The 16,339-nt window shown below is 37.2% G+C and overlaps 1 protein-coding gene across 2 annotated transcripts in view; it reads left to right on the top strand.

Annotated features, from left to right (window-relative positions):
* Positions 1-16,339, top strand: part of CORIN (corin, serine peptidase) — a 134,362-nt gene that overhangs the window by 28,486 nt on the left and 89,537 nt on the right. For both annotated transcript variants that reach the window (XM_084516696.1, XM_084516695.1), the window contains exon 4: positions 12,494-12,704. In XM_084516696.1, the coding sequence (XP_084372822.1) occupies positions 12,494-12,704 (211 nt within the window). The remainder of the gene's footprint in view (positions 1-12,493; positions 12,705-16,339) is intronic.

Below are 16,339 nucleotides of genomic sequence, written 5' to 3'. Positions count from 1 at the left end.
TTTCTTTCTTTCTTTCTTTCTTTCTTTCTTTCTTTTCTTTTTTTCTACTGAAGATAAAGTATCCAGCAACTGCTTCCCAAGTCAGACCACCGGTTTGCATCTTCCCAATCCCTAGTATCTCAAACAGTGATCTAATAAATCACTTTGTCTTCTATCTCAATTTATGTTTAATTATTCAAATAGGTTGGAGCAGACCAAATTATATTAAATGTAATAAAAGAAATAGACTCTTGGTAGATGAAGTGTAGCAGTAGACCCATGGTAGATATTTAGAGATATTTATCTTGTTCTCAACAAAAAAATTAAAAATGTTGCTAAAACATGTTTTTCTCCTGAAGCGAAAATGGGTTTGGTCTTTCAAATTGGTGCAGAAGAACAAAAACTGTGGTCTTTTAAGTCCCAGGCCAGTCAACTCAGCTGTGTTTTTTTTTTTTTTTTTTCTTTTTTTTTTCTTCTTTTTTTTTTTTTTCATACAAATGCAAGCATGAGCAAACTAGTAGGGTACTTATTGATTTTGTTGGTGCTTCAGGATGTTTCATCTTCTAGCAGTGGCTTTTGTTTCTTTATCTCACCTAAACCTGTTTTTTTTTTTTTTTTTTTTTTTTTTCCACTTAAAGAAACAAAGTGGAAAAAAAGCTGTTTCAGAATTTTTCCATTGTGGTCCTCATTAAAAAAATGTATTTTTCCCCTAGTCAAAATAATCACTAGAACCATTCAGGTTTTCTTTTCTAGCAGAAATTCAAAACTAAATTTTCAGTTCACATGGAAAAATTAGTGATTTACAAGACAAGCACATGGTGAATTTCCACTAAATCCAACAGCAAGAACCTGATTTTCATCAGTTTGCCTATTCCACCACTGTTTTTTCATGTGGGTGTATGGGTATAGCTTGGCAAGAAAACCATTAAGTTTCTGCTTTACAAGATATACAAGCTGGCAGTGTAATCAAAAAGGTTTTTAGATGAGATTACTATTGATGTAGAATTTCTATAGATTTTTCACTGAAACTTATATGCATAAGGACGAAAAAGTTAACAAGCTTTTAACACCTGGTGCACAGGTGTTAAACACAGGTAACTGGAAGCTTGCCAGAAACTTTAAATACTTTTGTGAGAATTTTAATGAGGTTTCTAATACTTTCATAAATTTACCTCCAGCTAAGCTTGTGACTTTAATTCCCCTCAATAAATTAACGGCTCCTTATTGCAAGTATTTTGTTTGTAGATGATCGTCTGTCCAGATACACTCTGATGAAACAGTGCTCTGTATAAGGTATCAAAGAGATCTCAAATATCTGTTTGAATTAACACTGTAATGAGTACTATGAATTACTATCACATCCACCCTACTATTCCATTTTGACTTACTTATGTATCTTTACTCTTCAACCTTTCATCCACATGCTTTATTTTAGAGTGGGAAATTCCCTTGTTGGAAATAATGACAAAGTCAGCTTTGTTCCAGTCTTTAAATGACATGCATTTGCTTTTAGAGTTGAGGTGTGTACCTTTAAAACATTTACATGTAAAGAACAGAAGTAGTTTCAGCTTTATGCCTTTCACTTTTATGCATCCATTGCAGTTTTTTATACTTTGTTGCTTGTAGTTTAAGCAATTGGTTGTCCAACTGTACAAGAGGCTAAGCAAGGAGTCTCATGCCATCCTGGCATGAAAATTCCAAGGATGGGAACAATAAACACAAGGTGTATCTTAAGATAATTGTCTGAGAATTGCAGCCACTGGCTTCCTTTATAGGCCTATAAGCTTCTCTAAACCCCTTTTAAAAGTCAATTATGTGGTTACTTCGGCAAAAAAGATGTTGTTGATGCATGGTTGGTTCTATATTGTGATTGCCGATCACTTAATTTCAAAAGGTACACCTTAACAGCTGGTAGCCATGTGTGCTTTTATTTATTTTTTTATTAAAGTTGATCTCCTTTATGCTTCTCCATGGTCTATTATGGATTGCAGTACATAGGGTGCAGCCAGATGTGGAGATAGAGCCATCATCAATATAAAATGGTAAGATCCAAGCTGCTGTCCAAAAGGAAGGTCAAAGCACTGATACAACAGAAAGAGATTAACAGTCACTGTCATGCTTCACAATCATGTGAAATCCAAGAATAACATAATGAGTAACATGATTTGAAAAGGTAATGAGGATGGGAATTTAAAAAAGTGATAAATTGCCCAATAAATTATTTGGCTACTATTCTGTACACAAAATATGTTTGTCTCCCCTTCATTGCAACTGACAGTTTAAAAATCATAATACTCTCCTATGAAATAAAATAGTAGAAGTTCATACTAGAAACTGGGAAAAACTTTTTCACCAGATGGGTATTGGATGGGTTCCAGTGGAACCCATTTGCCCACAGAAGCTGTGGGATCTCTGTCCTTGGGTGTTTCCAAGACATAGCCAGGCAAAGCTATGGCTGCCAGCGTGCTGATGACAATCTCACTTAGAGAAGCAGGTTGGCTGGAGACCTCCAGAGTGTTCTTCCAGCTGGTATTTCTATGATTGAAAGGTTTAAAAAAAGCATTTGCACATAGAGAGTGGTACACATTTTGAATGGCTGAAAGAAGTTTAGCATAGCATTTTGTCTGACTACATTTGAGATAATTTGTCCTAATTTTTATAGGGAAGCTTGTCATTGCTCTCTATGTAACCAACATAGAGAAGTAAACAAAGAGCTATAAGACACAGCATTGAGGGAAACTATCTGTAGTTATTATTGGAATTATATAAAAGAAAGAGTCTTTCAATCCTAGAAAGAGCAGTTGAAATACAAGTATTTCAAAATCTCAGTTTGCACAAGTAACTTGGAAGCATGATCTTAAGGTTTAAATACAACTGAACCTGTATGCAGTTACAGGAAACTTCAAGATAGTTATGTTAAGCTCTTAGACACCTGTGTATAAATCTAGTCCTTTTACACATCGAAACATTTTACACAAAGAAACATCCATTGATGTAGACAACTAAACTAACCTGTTAACAGAAGCATTTGAACTCCAATAGTAGAAACAGAACTGGTCCATTACTGAATATTTTAAAAATGTGATGCTCAAAAGAAAATTCCATCGATACAGACAAGAGAGTGAGTAGCAGCCCCTCAGAATAAAGAAAGGGCCCAGGAAGTCATACATCATGTTCTGCAACACACACTTTGCCAAATGTGCAATCAAACTCAGAAGATCTAGGTTGCAGTATTTCTGTCTGAAGCAAATTGACTTTTACAGACAATGGCTACCTATGCCATAATGAAACAATCGCAGACATACTTTTGCAAAGCATAGCTGTGGGAATTTTCCATACAACTTTTGTATGGAAATTTGTTTTCCAGCTGTGGGAAAACCAACAGTAATCTGTTAGACTGATCAGCCCTTTGTTAGCCTGTTAAGTTTAGTCCTTCCTAAGCCAGATCCTTAGTACAGCAGGATCTTAAGTTCCACCTGCAAACTGCCAAGCAGGAAATTGCAGTTCACAAAGCATAGGTTTCACATACTTGCAGTGTTTTGCTTAGCAAGTGAGGTACTGTGTTCTGTCCCTAGTTTCTAGACAGATTTCACAGGCTTACATAGGGTTTGCTGCATTAGTTTTGTCTGAAAGTGAGATGAACATCAGTTATCACTGTGAGATACAGTCGGAAAAAAGGATCCTAATCTCCTACCAAAGAGATCAGAAGAGCAATCTGTCTATTCTTGAAAGGTAATTAACCAGAGACAACTGGGACAGCTCAAGTACACCTTATTACTATGCTGTCCTATTCAGAGCCTGTTGAATATCTCAACCATTGTAAGTCTTTTACAAAGCACTGATTTTTTTGAACATAACAGCATTGGCACACAATTAAATGTTGTCAATTAGGCTAGCATTTGTTTTCATTTATTGAAAATGCTTTTGTTAAAAAAGAATCATCTGGATGCCTGCCTTGGTCCTGTGGAAGCTACCATTTTTTGTACCCCTCCCCCTCCCCCCCTTTTAATAAATCCTGTTAATAATAGCAAAGTAATGCCTTTCTCCAAACAACAGCAAAATGCAGTCCAACCTAATGTGCCATGGAAAATAGTCTGTAATGATTGATCTAATCCTAAAATTAATTTAAGTTTTGTACCTTTTGCTTATTTAATGGCAGGTTATTTGAAATACGTCTCCAATTTCACTAAGGAATCCTGTAATTTGGAAGTGTTCATTAGGAAATAGTTAATCAAAATATCAGATCAGGAATATAGGCCAGCTCACACCTCATGGGGGTAGGTATTCAGCATCACTTTTGGTTGATGAATTTACCTGCTCTCAGCTGTTCCTACCTAAGGGATTAAAGAAGCAAGTATGTGCCTCAGCACAAGAAGGGCAGTGTCTGAAAGCACTCAGGTGAAAAAAGCAGAGTTCCAAAAATGAGGTGGCTTGTTGAAGAGTCTGGTCACTCATTCCTCTCAAATTGTAAAAGTCATTAGCTGAGCTAAGTTATGTGCAGAGCGATTGTTCTCATCTAGCCTTGGAGTTCGACTTCCATTTCAGATCTGCTGTTCAAAAGCTTGTTTCCCTCTTCCCAACACACGTTTCTTCCCAGGCTCAACTTCACTCCCTTTAGTGTGATCTCTCTTTCTCCTCACAGAGGGGTGGTGAACGGATGCTACTGTCAGTCCTAACCAGCTTCTTCTTGCTGCTCCTTCCTCCTCACACCTCTTCCCAGCCCCAGCACGGGGTCTGTCTCATGGGGGTCCAGCCATCCAGAACAGCTCCCGTGCATGTTCTCTATGGGCTGCAGTTCCTTAAGGGAAGCCTGCTCCAGTGCAGCTTCTCCATGGGCTGCAGTTCCTTCATTGCTCATCTGTCTGCTTTGGCACGGAGTCAAAAAGTAGGCTGCAGTGTGGGCATCTGCTCCACTGTGCACTGCAAGGAAATTCCTGCTCCACAGTTGTCTCTGCCATGGGCTGCAGGGGAATCTCTGGTCCGGTGCCTGGAGAACCTCCTCTCACTCATTCTTCTCTGACCTTGGTGTTTGAAGGATTATTTCTCACATAAAAAAAAAAAAAAAATTGCTCTCATGCGCAGCTTTTTGCCCTTTCTTAAACACATTTACCCAGAGTTGCCACCACCTGGGCTGCTAGGCCCAGCCATGCCCTGTGGTGGGGCTGTTGGAGATGGCTGGATCTGGCTGTCTCTGGTGGGGGGAGCCCTGGCAACTCCTCACAGAAGCCGCTGGCAGCACCCCATTGCCAACACCTTGCCACCTATGCCTAATGTTGAGAAAGCTGAAGAAAACAGGCATAGTGATCCTTGCCAACAGTGCTCTTTCTAGTAGTAGAAATGTTGGTATTTCTCCCTCCAGAACAAGTGTATCCTTTTTGTTTTCTTCAACAGTGTTATATGGACGTGTGCTGTTCTGTTACAATCAGTTGGCATTTTCCATTATGTACAACATGTGCCGGAGGAGAACAAATATGCAACATTTCTATGAGTGTGGAAAAAATATGAGGAAGGGTCTGAGAATGCGTTCAGACTGCAACAGAAACTTGTTGTACACCCTCAGCAGCCAAGCTCTCCATCCCGTCAGGAAATGGAGACTGCTGTGAGTTGTGGAAATCATGTTTTCAAACCAATGTTAATGTGAAAAAATTGGGAAAAAAAATGAAGTGACTGTGCTTCTGTTGTGAAATTGTTGATTTAAACTGTTGATATTTGAACTAAGGAGAAAACAATGTGTAGATTTCCCTGCTGGGCTGATTCCAAAGGACAGATTATAGTTCCTGGCATCTGTTGAAATGGGCCAGAAGAAAGTCACTTGTTGAGGCACTTTTCCTGAGTTATGGGAAAAACATCTGAAATGCAATATCAGATGTTCAGTCCCAAGTGGAGTGTACAAGAGAAATTCGTAGCTGGAAGGAGGCTAAGAAAATCTATCTGTCTTCTGTTTTAATTGAAATGAAAAATGTACCAAGATGTCACAGTGAATTAAAAGAGGTATTAACATTTTTGCAGACAGTAATGAATTTTGGAAAGATTTCTGCTGAAAAGACCAGATTCAAGGTGGGATGCTGTGCTCCTTTCATCTGCAGCAAAAGCCCATGATATACAATAGCAACAAGACAGACAAGGAAAAAAAGGCATTGCGTAGCTTCATATATAGAATATGAGACTGTGAAATCAAGCAGAATCACAAGACCCTTTTAAGGTCTGAAGAACATGGCAGTTTGAAACATTGATTTGATAAGGATCATTCTCATATCAAGAAATCCACAAATTGTTGTCATAGGCAAGTTAGAGAGGTTTCTAAGTTAGAATGGATGAGCTTGTTTTGGTTTTGCTCTTTTTAATGGGTTTCTTAGAGATTTTCAGGACATTTAAAGATGAGATTTCATTCTATGTTAGTAGAGTTTTTGCTATGAAAGAGCCAGATGAGTGTTGCCATTTTTTCCTGGTTTCAGCAGAGGTGAATTCACTCCCTGAGGCAATGAATTTGTGGACTTCAGCTGTGGAACTTGGTACTTAAGTATACTAAACTAAGTATATAGGTATATATACTTATATATTGGTATATATATATATATAGTATATAAGTATACTAAACTAGAATACTTAGTATTCTTTAGCAAAGCAGCTGGTGATTGCTGCTGCATTGAACACTGTCTCAATTTCCATAAGCTTCTTAAAGACGTTCTGTGAAAGTTGCTCTGATTAAAAAGATTATTTTCTAAGTGGAGTATCAGCAAGCTTGACCTGGGATACAAACTTCAGGCTGCTTACTTGCATCTTCAAGTGCTCTCATGTACCTTGTTATGGTTTATGTACCTGAGACAGGTTTGTTTTGCAGATGTGCTGTGGAAATTTTAGTTAAAGAAACGCCATAGCCAAGATCTGGACCAGTTTAAAGTAGCTTTAACTGAAGGCATTATTTGTAATTGCACTGCATTTATAATTGCTGATGCCATGAGGAAAGATTTCAGTTTTCCTCTGTACTGCAATTTAGAAAATAGATGCATGCAGAATTCTGAGTTGCACAAAATTTATACATGTGTTTTTAAAGTCGAAATGTTCTTTCATTCTTATCAGTCAGGAATTGGTTCTGGTGGTGCAATTTATTTTTTCCTAATCCTTTTTAATGTTCTTTGTGGTGCTGGGCAATGATGGCATATTCTGCAAATGCACTGTTTCAGAGGCTGTGAGCAAGCTCTGTTACCCACTGGTAACTAACCCCTTCTCTGGTCCTAGGCAAAATGCTTTTGCTGCCAAAAAGCTATCTAACTCAATGATATAATCTGAATGAGCTAGTTATTTTTGTCCATTGCATGTCAGGAAAAAAAAAAAAAAAAAAAGTGGAGGAAGTCTGGGGAGAGGAACAATTTTGTATTCCAATTGTGCTAAAACCCAGAGCTGGTTCACTGCATGGCCTCAAAAAAATTGAGTGAGGAACTACAACCTGACTGCTACAAGGAAGGCTGAGTGCTCTAAAAGGAAAGCAATCAGTCAGGCATAAGCTGCAGTTCCAGTGGTGTTTCTTTGAGGCTGCCATAAACATTGCTTTTTGGGAAAGAATGCAGGTGGTTATTTTCAGGCAGCTCAGTTCTCTGGTCCAGTTCTCGAACAATCCAAAAAGGGGAGAGAGAAAGAGAAAATGTGTTTTTTAAATTATTTTAAGCAGTACTGAATGTCAAACCATGGACTTGTATTGCAATTGTTGTAGAAGGAAGACCTTTTGTTACCAGTTTGGTCCATTTGGCAATAGCCAGTGATAAGCAGAAAACTTTTAATTTAGATGAATGTCAAAAATGGCCCATATAATTAGGAACCATGCTGCTTTGATCAACAGCTTGTTCACATGTTGTTATTTCCATTCACTGCTCTTTTTTTTCCCTGCCTAGGTAATGCCAAAAATGGTTCATGTACCTTTTATTCCCCATAATTAACAAATCTTGTTACTTTTCTGGAGAAAGTAAGCAAATAGGTGAAGGCTTTCTGACACCTCTTTGGCATTTCTCTTCTTTTCTGGTCTTTACCTTCTTTTACCTGCTTGGTTGGGAACATGTTTCATGTTAGTATGTTGCACCATCAGTCAGATCCAGTCATGTATGTGATTAGTATTCTGGCACTGAAGAGAAATATTGTTTATAGAATGCACTTAGCCTGTACATATGGAACAGAATTTAGCAATTTGGCAGGATAGTTAATGCATTTTGAGGTTTACTGCATTCTTTTCTTATTTCTGTGGCCGTTTGTCAGTGCAAGATTTTTTAATTATTCAAATTTTCAATTTTATTTAAAAAAGGAACACTGCTATTCATACTATGTATTTTTTTCATTATCTGTTTAACCTTTTTATTTAAGTACCTACTCCTCATTAAATAAGCTGTTCCTTTTGTTTGCATTTTAAATGACCTTTCATCTGCTTTTAATGACCTTTAACAAAAAGTATTCCTTGCTCTGTAGTGTTGCGTCTACACCAGTGTTTGCCAACATACTGAGCAATTCTGTCACTCAGCAAGCTTGCCTGTCTGAAAGTTGTCTCCTACCTATCATAAGCTATCGGGCTTGATGCAAGAATTAATGGAAGGGCTTTTTTGATGCAGATGATCAGAATAGAAAATCTCTGAATTATCTTTTGGTCTCTGTTTAGGGGAAATAACCTTGCTGTAAAATAGTGAGTTACTCAAAGTGTGACCAACTTAGGCAACTGTGCAGCACTTGAGGGAAAATCAGCAAATGCAGCAAGGTCCCCTATAAAGCTACAAGGCAGCAGCTGCTGGCTGCTGGGTTAGAGGTCTGTGGCTGCCTTGGCAAGGGCTCAGGCATCTGTTCTCTGCAGCTCTGTACAATGTAAGTGAGCCAGTGGGGTGCTTCTCCTGAGCTAATTAGTACTGCACTGAACTAAACGTCTGAGAAGGCTTCCCTGAATTTGCCAGAGAAAGTTCTTGAGAGTGTAGCACATGTTGTTCCTACTGCAGTGAGAATCTGGGATGTATATGATGACACTGTGATAAAACAATTGTTATTGCCCTGAAATTACATGTTTTGACTCAGAATTGTGGAGAGTATGGACTTTGTGTAGTTGTAGTTGCACTACAATTTATATGCTGGGTGAAATATGTAACAAATAGAAGAGGTGGACTGAGCACCGGTGTTTAAAATACCAGGTTTTAAGCCAGACACCTGCTTTCCCGGAGAGTGTTCTAGGATACAGGCATGCCTGGGTGAATACTGAAGTGATGGAACTTAATGGAACTGAAGATGGACCACGAATGATTCTGTTACAAGGGGCAGGTCCTGGGTTTAGTCCTTTCTTCCAACTCTCTTATTTTAAAAAGGTCTTCTAAAATTACTATGAAATTTCTTCTTCTTGGCCAAGAATGTTGAATTCAGTGCTGTGTCAGAGCACTTGTAAAAGGTCAGACAGCTGGAAGGAACTTTAAATTTTCTCTATAAGGTTTGTATGAATTTTAAAAGATCCACAGTAGCCCACGTACATGATGTAAGCCAAAGTGTCAGCTTCATGGCACACACCATGGCAGAGGCTATTATGCCATTATGCCTCAGGAGATAGGTGGTGATTTTGTGAATCATTCTGTTGAAATTCCACTTGTGTAAGCACTATGTGCTCCCCTTCCCCCTAGTTTAGGATAATTTAATTTATTTAAATAACTTCAGTGTGAATTTTTTGTGGGTGAAGGACACTCAGAATTTTGCATCAGTATGTTTTTGTATTGCCACAGCAGTTACTGAATATGTAGTCCCAGCCTCAATGAAAGAATGTAGGCAAGAGATGACTGTGAGGATGTTAGCGGTTTAGAGAATGTTTGCTGTAAGTGCTTCAATATTTTTAATCTTTAAATCAGAACATTTTTGTTTTCATGTTAAGTTTTTCCAAGCAATAAAAATGTTACCAGAAAAATAATCTTTACGATACTAGTAAATGGCAATGAGTTTGTTGAAGTTCTAAATAGAATGCAAAAAAATGGAGAGAGGTTTTAAGTTTTTATAGCAGATCAAGATATGTTGCAAAAGTCACAAAGTGAGTTGTCTTTGAAGCAATGATGGATCTCTAGTGTCTTTTAAAAAGAAGCTATTTGTGATTCTGAAGTGAATATCCTTCCCTCCACTTTTTTTTTTTTTTCATCTTTTTTACTCTAGATCTGTGAAAGCTATTTCTGTATCTCCAGATTTTGATCTGACAGCCTAACATGCAGCTTTGATGATTATCCTGGTGGTATTTTTGTAGAATACCTGTACAATTTCAGAGCTGGAGTAGCACTGAAAGTCATTGTCATGTGGTACCAACTCACAGTCACATTTGAAAACTGCACTCTGCAGTTTTGAAAGTTCTCTTAATTTGGAAACTCATCACTTTTTTTTTTTTGTTGATCTTCCATATTTTACTGTTAATTGTCAATGGAGAATCTTGCCCTGAGTTTAAAAGGGATACTTTAAAGGAGGCTATAGTGAGGTAAGTTTTGGTCTCAAGCACCAAGTGATAAAACAAGGGGAAATGGCCTTAAGTTGCATCAGGGGAGGTTTAGGTTGGATATTAGGAAAAAAATCTTCATTGAAAGGGTTGTGGAACAGGCTTACCAGAGAAGTAGTGGAGTCACCATTGCTGGAGGTTTTCAAAAAACATCTAGATATAGAGCTTAGTGACATGGTTTAATGGTGGGTTTGCCAGTGCTAGGTTAAATGTTGGACTGGATGATCTTAGAGATCTTTTCCAACATGAATAATTCTGTGATTCTGTGATTCTATGAGTTATATAGAAAAATATGATTCCTGGATGAACAAATCAATTACTCTCTGGACTGTGGGAGTGAGAAGAGACTGTGGTAGAAAATGGGTGTACACTGGTGCTAAGGAATGTTGTTGGCAGTATTGAAGGTGTGAAAATCTTAAAATGGGAATTTGTGGACATAATTTTAGCTAGATTAAAATAAGGGGAGACACTTGCCATTATTGCAGTAGAGCAAAATTAAATTCCTCAGTTTTTGTTGAGACTTCTGGAGAGGTAGAAGGCAAAAGAAGAAACTGCATGAGTATACTCACCAGACATCTGAAAAATAGCAATTGTTTTTTACCAAGTCTTGATAAAATTTGAAACCTAACTTTTTTTTTTTTTTTCTTCCTATCAAAAACATTACAATTTGAAAAAGCTTGAAAGCATTTTTTCTTCACTCTGCTTTGCTTCCCCTACTGTTGCATGAGGATGTACTACAGATTAGTCCATAGATAGCAGAATTTGCCTCAAGCTCATTTGGACAGTGAAGGCTTTGTCTATACTATAAGATGAAGGGGAGACAGACTTGCTGATCTGTTAGAGCTTCATTCTGTCTGCCTTACATCCCCAAATTTTATCAGCTTGGGAAGTGAGGCATAGATGTCCCAGACAATTCTTGGAAGAAGCCAGTCCCAATTTGTCTGATGATGGAAAGATTCTACCCTGGTTGGTGTCTATGTCCAGTTTGCTCAAATAAAGAGAACAGGAGTGCTAAAGCTTGAATGCTCTCAAGAGTTTCCTTCCTTCAGAAAACTAGTGTTGGGATGGTCATTTAGCATGAACACAATGCTTTTCAATGGGATTAGTGGCAGAGTCTGGTCTTGAGAATGGGCTGAGGTCCCTGCTTATTGTACAGGGTGAATAATCTCTGAGTTTGAAAAAATTATGCCAGTCTGACCAGATGGCCTACAAAGGCCTTCATCAAATCAGGGAGCTGTAATAAATATTAGGTTTATTAGTTTGTTTTTGATGAAAATTCTTAAACTGATGTAGGTATGTAAAACTCACTCAAAAGAACTTCATGTAGTAAATTAGCCTGGTGATCATGCATAGCTGAGGTGGCCTACTGCATATGACAGGACACAAACAGCGAAAGGTTGCTGTGGTAGACTGAGAATGGGACAATGACAGTTTAGGACAGCGTAGGTGTTCAGCCAGTAAAACAAGATAATTCCACACTAGTAGGGTAAAGAGGAAAGACTGTGAAGGGAAAAGCATCACAGTGGGAAAATAGGTAAGCAAGCTGATGTTTTTGACAGGAAAGTTGCAAAATAGTGTGGTACCAGAAGAGCAAAAAGAAATTTTGTGGAAATATTAAAAATAGAGCAGCTTTAGAATCCAACAACTTATTTTTTTTTGCAGAATTTCCATGCTTAGTTTCAACCAAATTTGGCCATGTTCAGGCTATCCTTATGGTGTGTTTATCCAACCAGTGTCAGAAAGAAAATGTTTTTGTGTTATTTCTCGTACAGTTTTGTAAAGGGTTAGATAATCATAAAAATACCTGAGATTAGTTGCTTTTCCAAGCTAACCTACTAAGCTTCTTCAGATTCCTTTTGTTCTTAGACAATTATTTTTGGAAATTGTTATAATAGCATTATGGAATGCCATCTTATCCATGAGGTAGAGGCATTGCTTATATATGTACTGACTAATCAATTCAATATATACTTTGAAGCAACTGTTAAATGGTGATACTTCTATTCTAAATATATTGTTTTAATTTCACAGGTGCCTGCATAAATATCACCAACAGCCAGTGCCAAATGCTGCCATATAACTACACCACTTTAACTTCAGTTCTTTCCATTGTCAAAAATATTGAAATGGAAAAGTTCCTGAAGTTCTTCAGCTATCTCAGTCGTCTCAGCTGCTATCAACACATCATGCTGTTTGGCTGTAGTCTTGCTCTTCCTGAATGCATCAGTGACGGTGATGACAGGTATTTGGAAACAAAAATCAGTCAGTGACTAGAGCCAATTGTGGTAAAATACTCTCTGTCTAATCAGACAAGAGCAGATCCCAACTAAGCCTATGTCCTTCTAATTACAAAACTGCTGTCTGTCAAAGCTATTCACAACATTTCTACCAGGATAAGCCAACTGCAGTAAAATTCTCTTTAAAAAATATTGCCAGTATACAGAATGAAACTGTGATACTGGGATAGCCAGGTTTGTTTTCTCAATAAGGGGTCCAGAATTCTTGTACCTTATCTCTCCAATCTGAATGGTCCAAAATGGAATGCTTTATAACAATTTAAATGCATTGGATATTTAAAACAATGACATGAAGTGTGGTGGATCTCATTTAAATTAAAATTCAGCAAGCAGGTGAAGCAGATTTTTAAGTCAACAGTCAGTCATTTCAATACTTTTTGATCTTTTCCCTAAGAAAAGTTTATCTTTTAAACCCATGTTATGGTATGAGATTAGCAGGATGTATTCAGAGTGAGATAAGACATGCTTTTTAAACTTCCCAGTTTGATTTCTGCATTTACATAATTACACAGCATTACTATCGTGCGCATGCACTTTTTTTATTGAGTTTGATTTGAAATAGCATCAATGAGTTTAACAGTGCTAAAATCAACATATAGTGCAAACAGATGATGATGATGATGATGATGATGATTATTATTATTATTTAAACAATCTTTCTGTTGTTTCTGAAGGGGGAAAGAGTGAGGGGAAAGTTCTTTCTCCTCATTTTATTACCTGTAAACTTCAGTGGAAGAGAATATGGCACTTGAGCAAGCAATTCAGTTAGCATAACAAGAACGAAGAAGCTGAAAGCTGTTCAGTTTAGAAGGGATAGAATACTTATGAAAAAGCAGTTTTATGAGAAGAGGTAAGCTGATTTGTAATATAGTTGCTACTGATAAGTACAGTCCCAGTCCAGGCAACATATGCCTGCCATTTCCATCACACCAGAATGATTCCTGGATCAGTCAGTTAAGCTCCCTAAACTGACAGAAGGTTAACCCAGGAAAAAAAAAAAAAAAAAAAAAAAAAAGGTGAATAGGTGATTATATGGATAGGATTGGGGTGGAATTGGGGTGGAGGTAAGACAGCATGGGAAAGAGTGCAATCAGACTGACCAGAACTCTGGCTGAGCTGTTTAATCCAAATTAATGGGCACCTGTGTGCCCATGTTTACCAGATTACTGAGAAATATTTTCCATTAACCCTCTGTAACTCATTGCATGATTAATTGTAGTTCCCACCCCCCAGTATTCCAATAATATAATTGTTTCAGTTAACATACAGCCTAAGCTAACTGAGAAAGAAATCATCAAACAAGAAGTCATAAAACAAAATCAGAAAAGTGGCTTCAGGTACTAAATTGATACATGTACAGGTTAAACAACAGGAATAGCCACTTCTCTGTCACTAATTCAGCCCTGTTTAGAATTTGTCTTTCACAAGCCTTTTGAAAGTGAAGGGTGTGTGTCAAGGGTACAAAGCTTATAACACAAATAAATGGAGTAGAGAAAGGCTAAAAGTTTTAGCTTTCCTTTTCCATTTCTTTGCTGAAGATACCTTTATTGTAGGGCTTATGTTGTGACAACTGCTTTGCTAGTTTAAAAAGAAAAAAGGGTAAAACTACAGTTTGGAACACTCAGATTTTTGGTCTCGTTTTGGGTAGAAACCAAAATATTTTGAAATTCAAGAGTCGGGTTTTTTTTTTTTTGTATGTGTGTGTTTGTATATGTGTCTTACACAATAGCAACTTTCTCCCATTTGTTTTTAATGTCAAAGCTGGGACTGTATTTCTGCCCCCTGTATTCTGGAGGTCACAATGTCTCCTTTGATTCTTATTTTAAAACCCTTTTTTTTTTTCTTTTTTCCTTTTTTTTTTTTCTGGTAACTGTTATGGGTACTTCAGGCTGATAGAGAAGAAAATCCAATGCGAGAGTGAAAATGATGCAGGATTACATTAAAATCTGACTTCACTTTAAGTAATCATAACTGTCTGGAGTGTGTCATGGGTAACACTGAAAATGTAGGCTGAGTGGCAATCACAGGAAGATCTGTAAGAGTGGACTGACAGAATGCTGGTTTGTAAAATCGAGTTTGCTAAACCTGAGTTGCTGTAGTTTACCTTCTGCATTTTTTTTCCCCTAGGCAGTTGACTGACTGATTTTAGTGATTTTTTATTTTATTTTATTTTTTTTTCTGGAACCTAACTATTCCAGGCAAAGAAGTATCTTTCAAAGCCAAGAATAACAATTTAAAGAAGTGTTATATCTTTATTTGGGATGTGACTTCCTATATTTTTGCCCACTGATCTTAGTTTTTAAAACATGATTGAATTAAGTGTGATTGGATTTTATTCATTTTTGAATGATCTGCTTATAAAAAAAAAATGGAGGGCTTTTGTGTCTGTCTCATGATTTCTTTCTGTGTTCACTTTTTATAAATATTTAAATGTTTTGTGGAGCCATTCTAATGTCAATACTTGGTGAAAAATGAACCTGTAGCAAGAGGTTTTGCCTTTACAGAGTATTTATGGAATCAGACTATGTTTTATTTTATTTCAATTTATTTCCTTTCAATTTGTTTCCTACTTGTATTTGACAAGCTGTACAGACTTTAACATCTCAGACTAAACAGGGAATATACAAAGAAAAAAAGTTATGTCAGAAACTTTGAAGTTCATTAGGATTTATTACTGTACGATCCAAAAGATGAGATGACAAAATAAGTGCATTACATTTTCAGAATGTGAATTCAGTCTAGGCAACAAATGAAACAGATATAATAACTGCATAAAATTGTTATTTAACACCTTCTAGTCCCCAGTGATAATTCATCTCAATGAGATGAGTCAAAAGCAGATGAAATTTGGGAATTCTGTCAGTAACTCTGGGGTGACTCTGGAGAAAACCCTTTGTTGGTATGAAAGGCCCTTGGAATAATAAGGTACAATCACATTGTGTGTGTTGAGCAGAAGTACAAAAGGAAGAGACAGGCCTGCTGGACAGGGGCATTTGGCAAGTATTAGGAACATACTCAAGGAATCTGGAGAAGCAGAAGAGCCACTGTGGAAAGACCCCGAGGATAGCAAATAGGGATAGATCCCTATGCTGTAGGCCTTTTTTGGAAATATTGTTGCTTTTAACACAGAATCACAAAACATACACTAATAGGCAGAACAGTTGTTACTGACATCTGTAATTCCTCCAGTGAATTCCTGCTGTCTCATTCTAACTGGCAGCACATCTCTGATAATATTATCTATTGATACTTCCTTGTTTCGTAGTGCAATTGCTTCAAATTTATGTAGAGCATAAGTGACAAATGCTGCCTACACAGTAGAAAACAAATGAAACTTCTGTGATGCTCAGATGTTTATTCTTAGGTATTGTTGAGAGAATCTGTTGGCAGCTTCAGCCATGGGAGCAATAATTACAACAATGTGTTACAAGAAGCAACAAGAAGTGAAGTTCCAAACACTGATCTTTGGCATCCAATGCGCTGTCATTACACAGCTTTGCTCTGATGTTTTAATTTATGTCTGTTTCACATTTATCTTTCATGTGTTTGTAAACATTGTTTTCATTAACACTTGAAGGAG

The sequence above is a fragment of the Aythya ferina genome (genome assembly GCF_964211825.1).
Source record: "Aythya ferina genome assembly, chromosome: 4".
Lineage (NCBI taxonomy): Eukaryota > Metazoa > Chordata > Aves > Anseriformes > Anatidae > Aythya > Aythya ferina.
The sequence above is the reverse complement of the archived record's forward strand: the minus strand, read 5'-3'. Positions and strand labels throughout refer to the sequence as shown.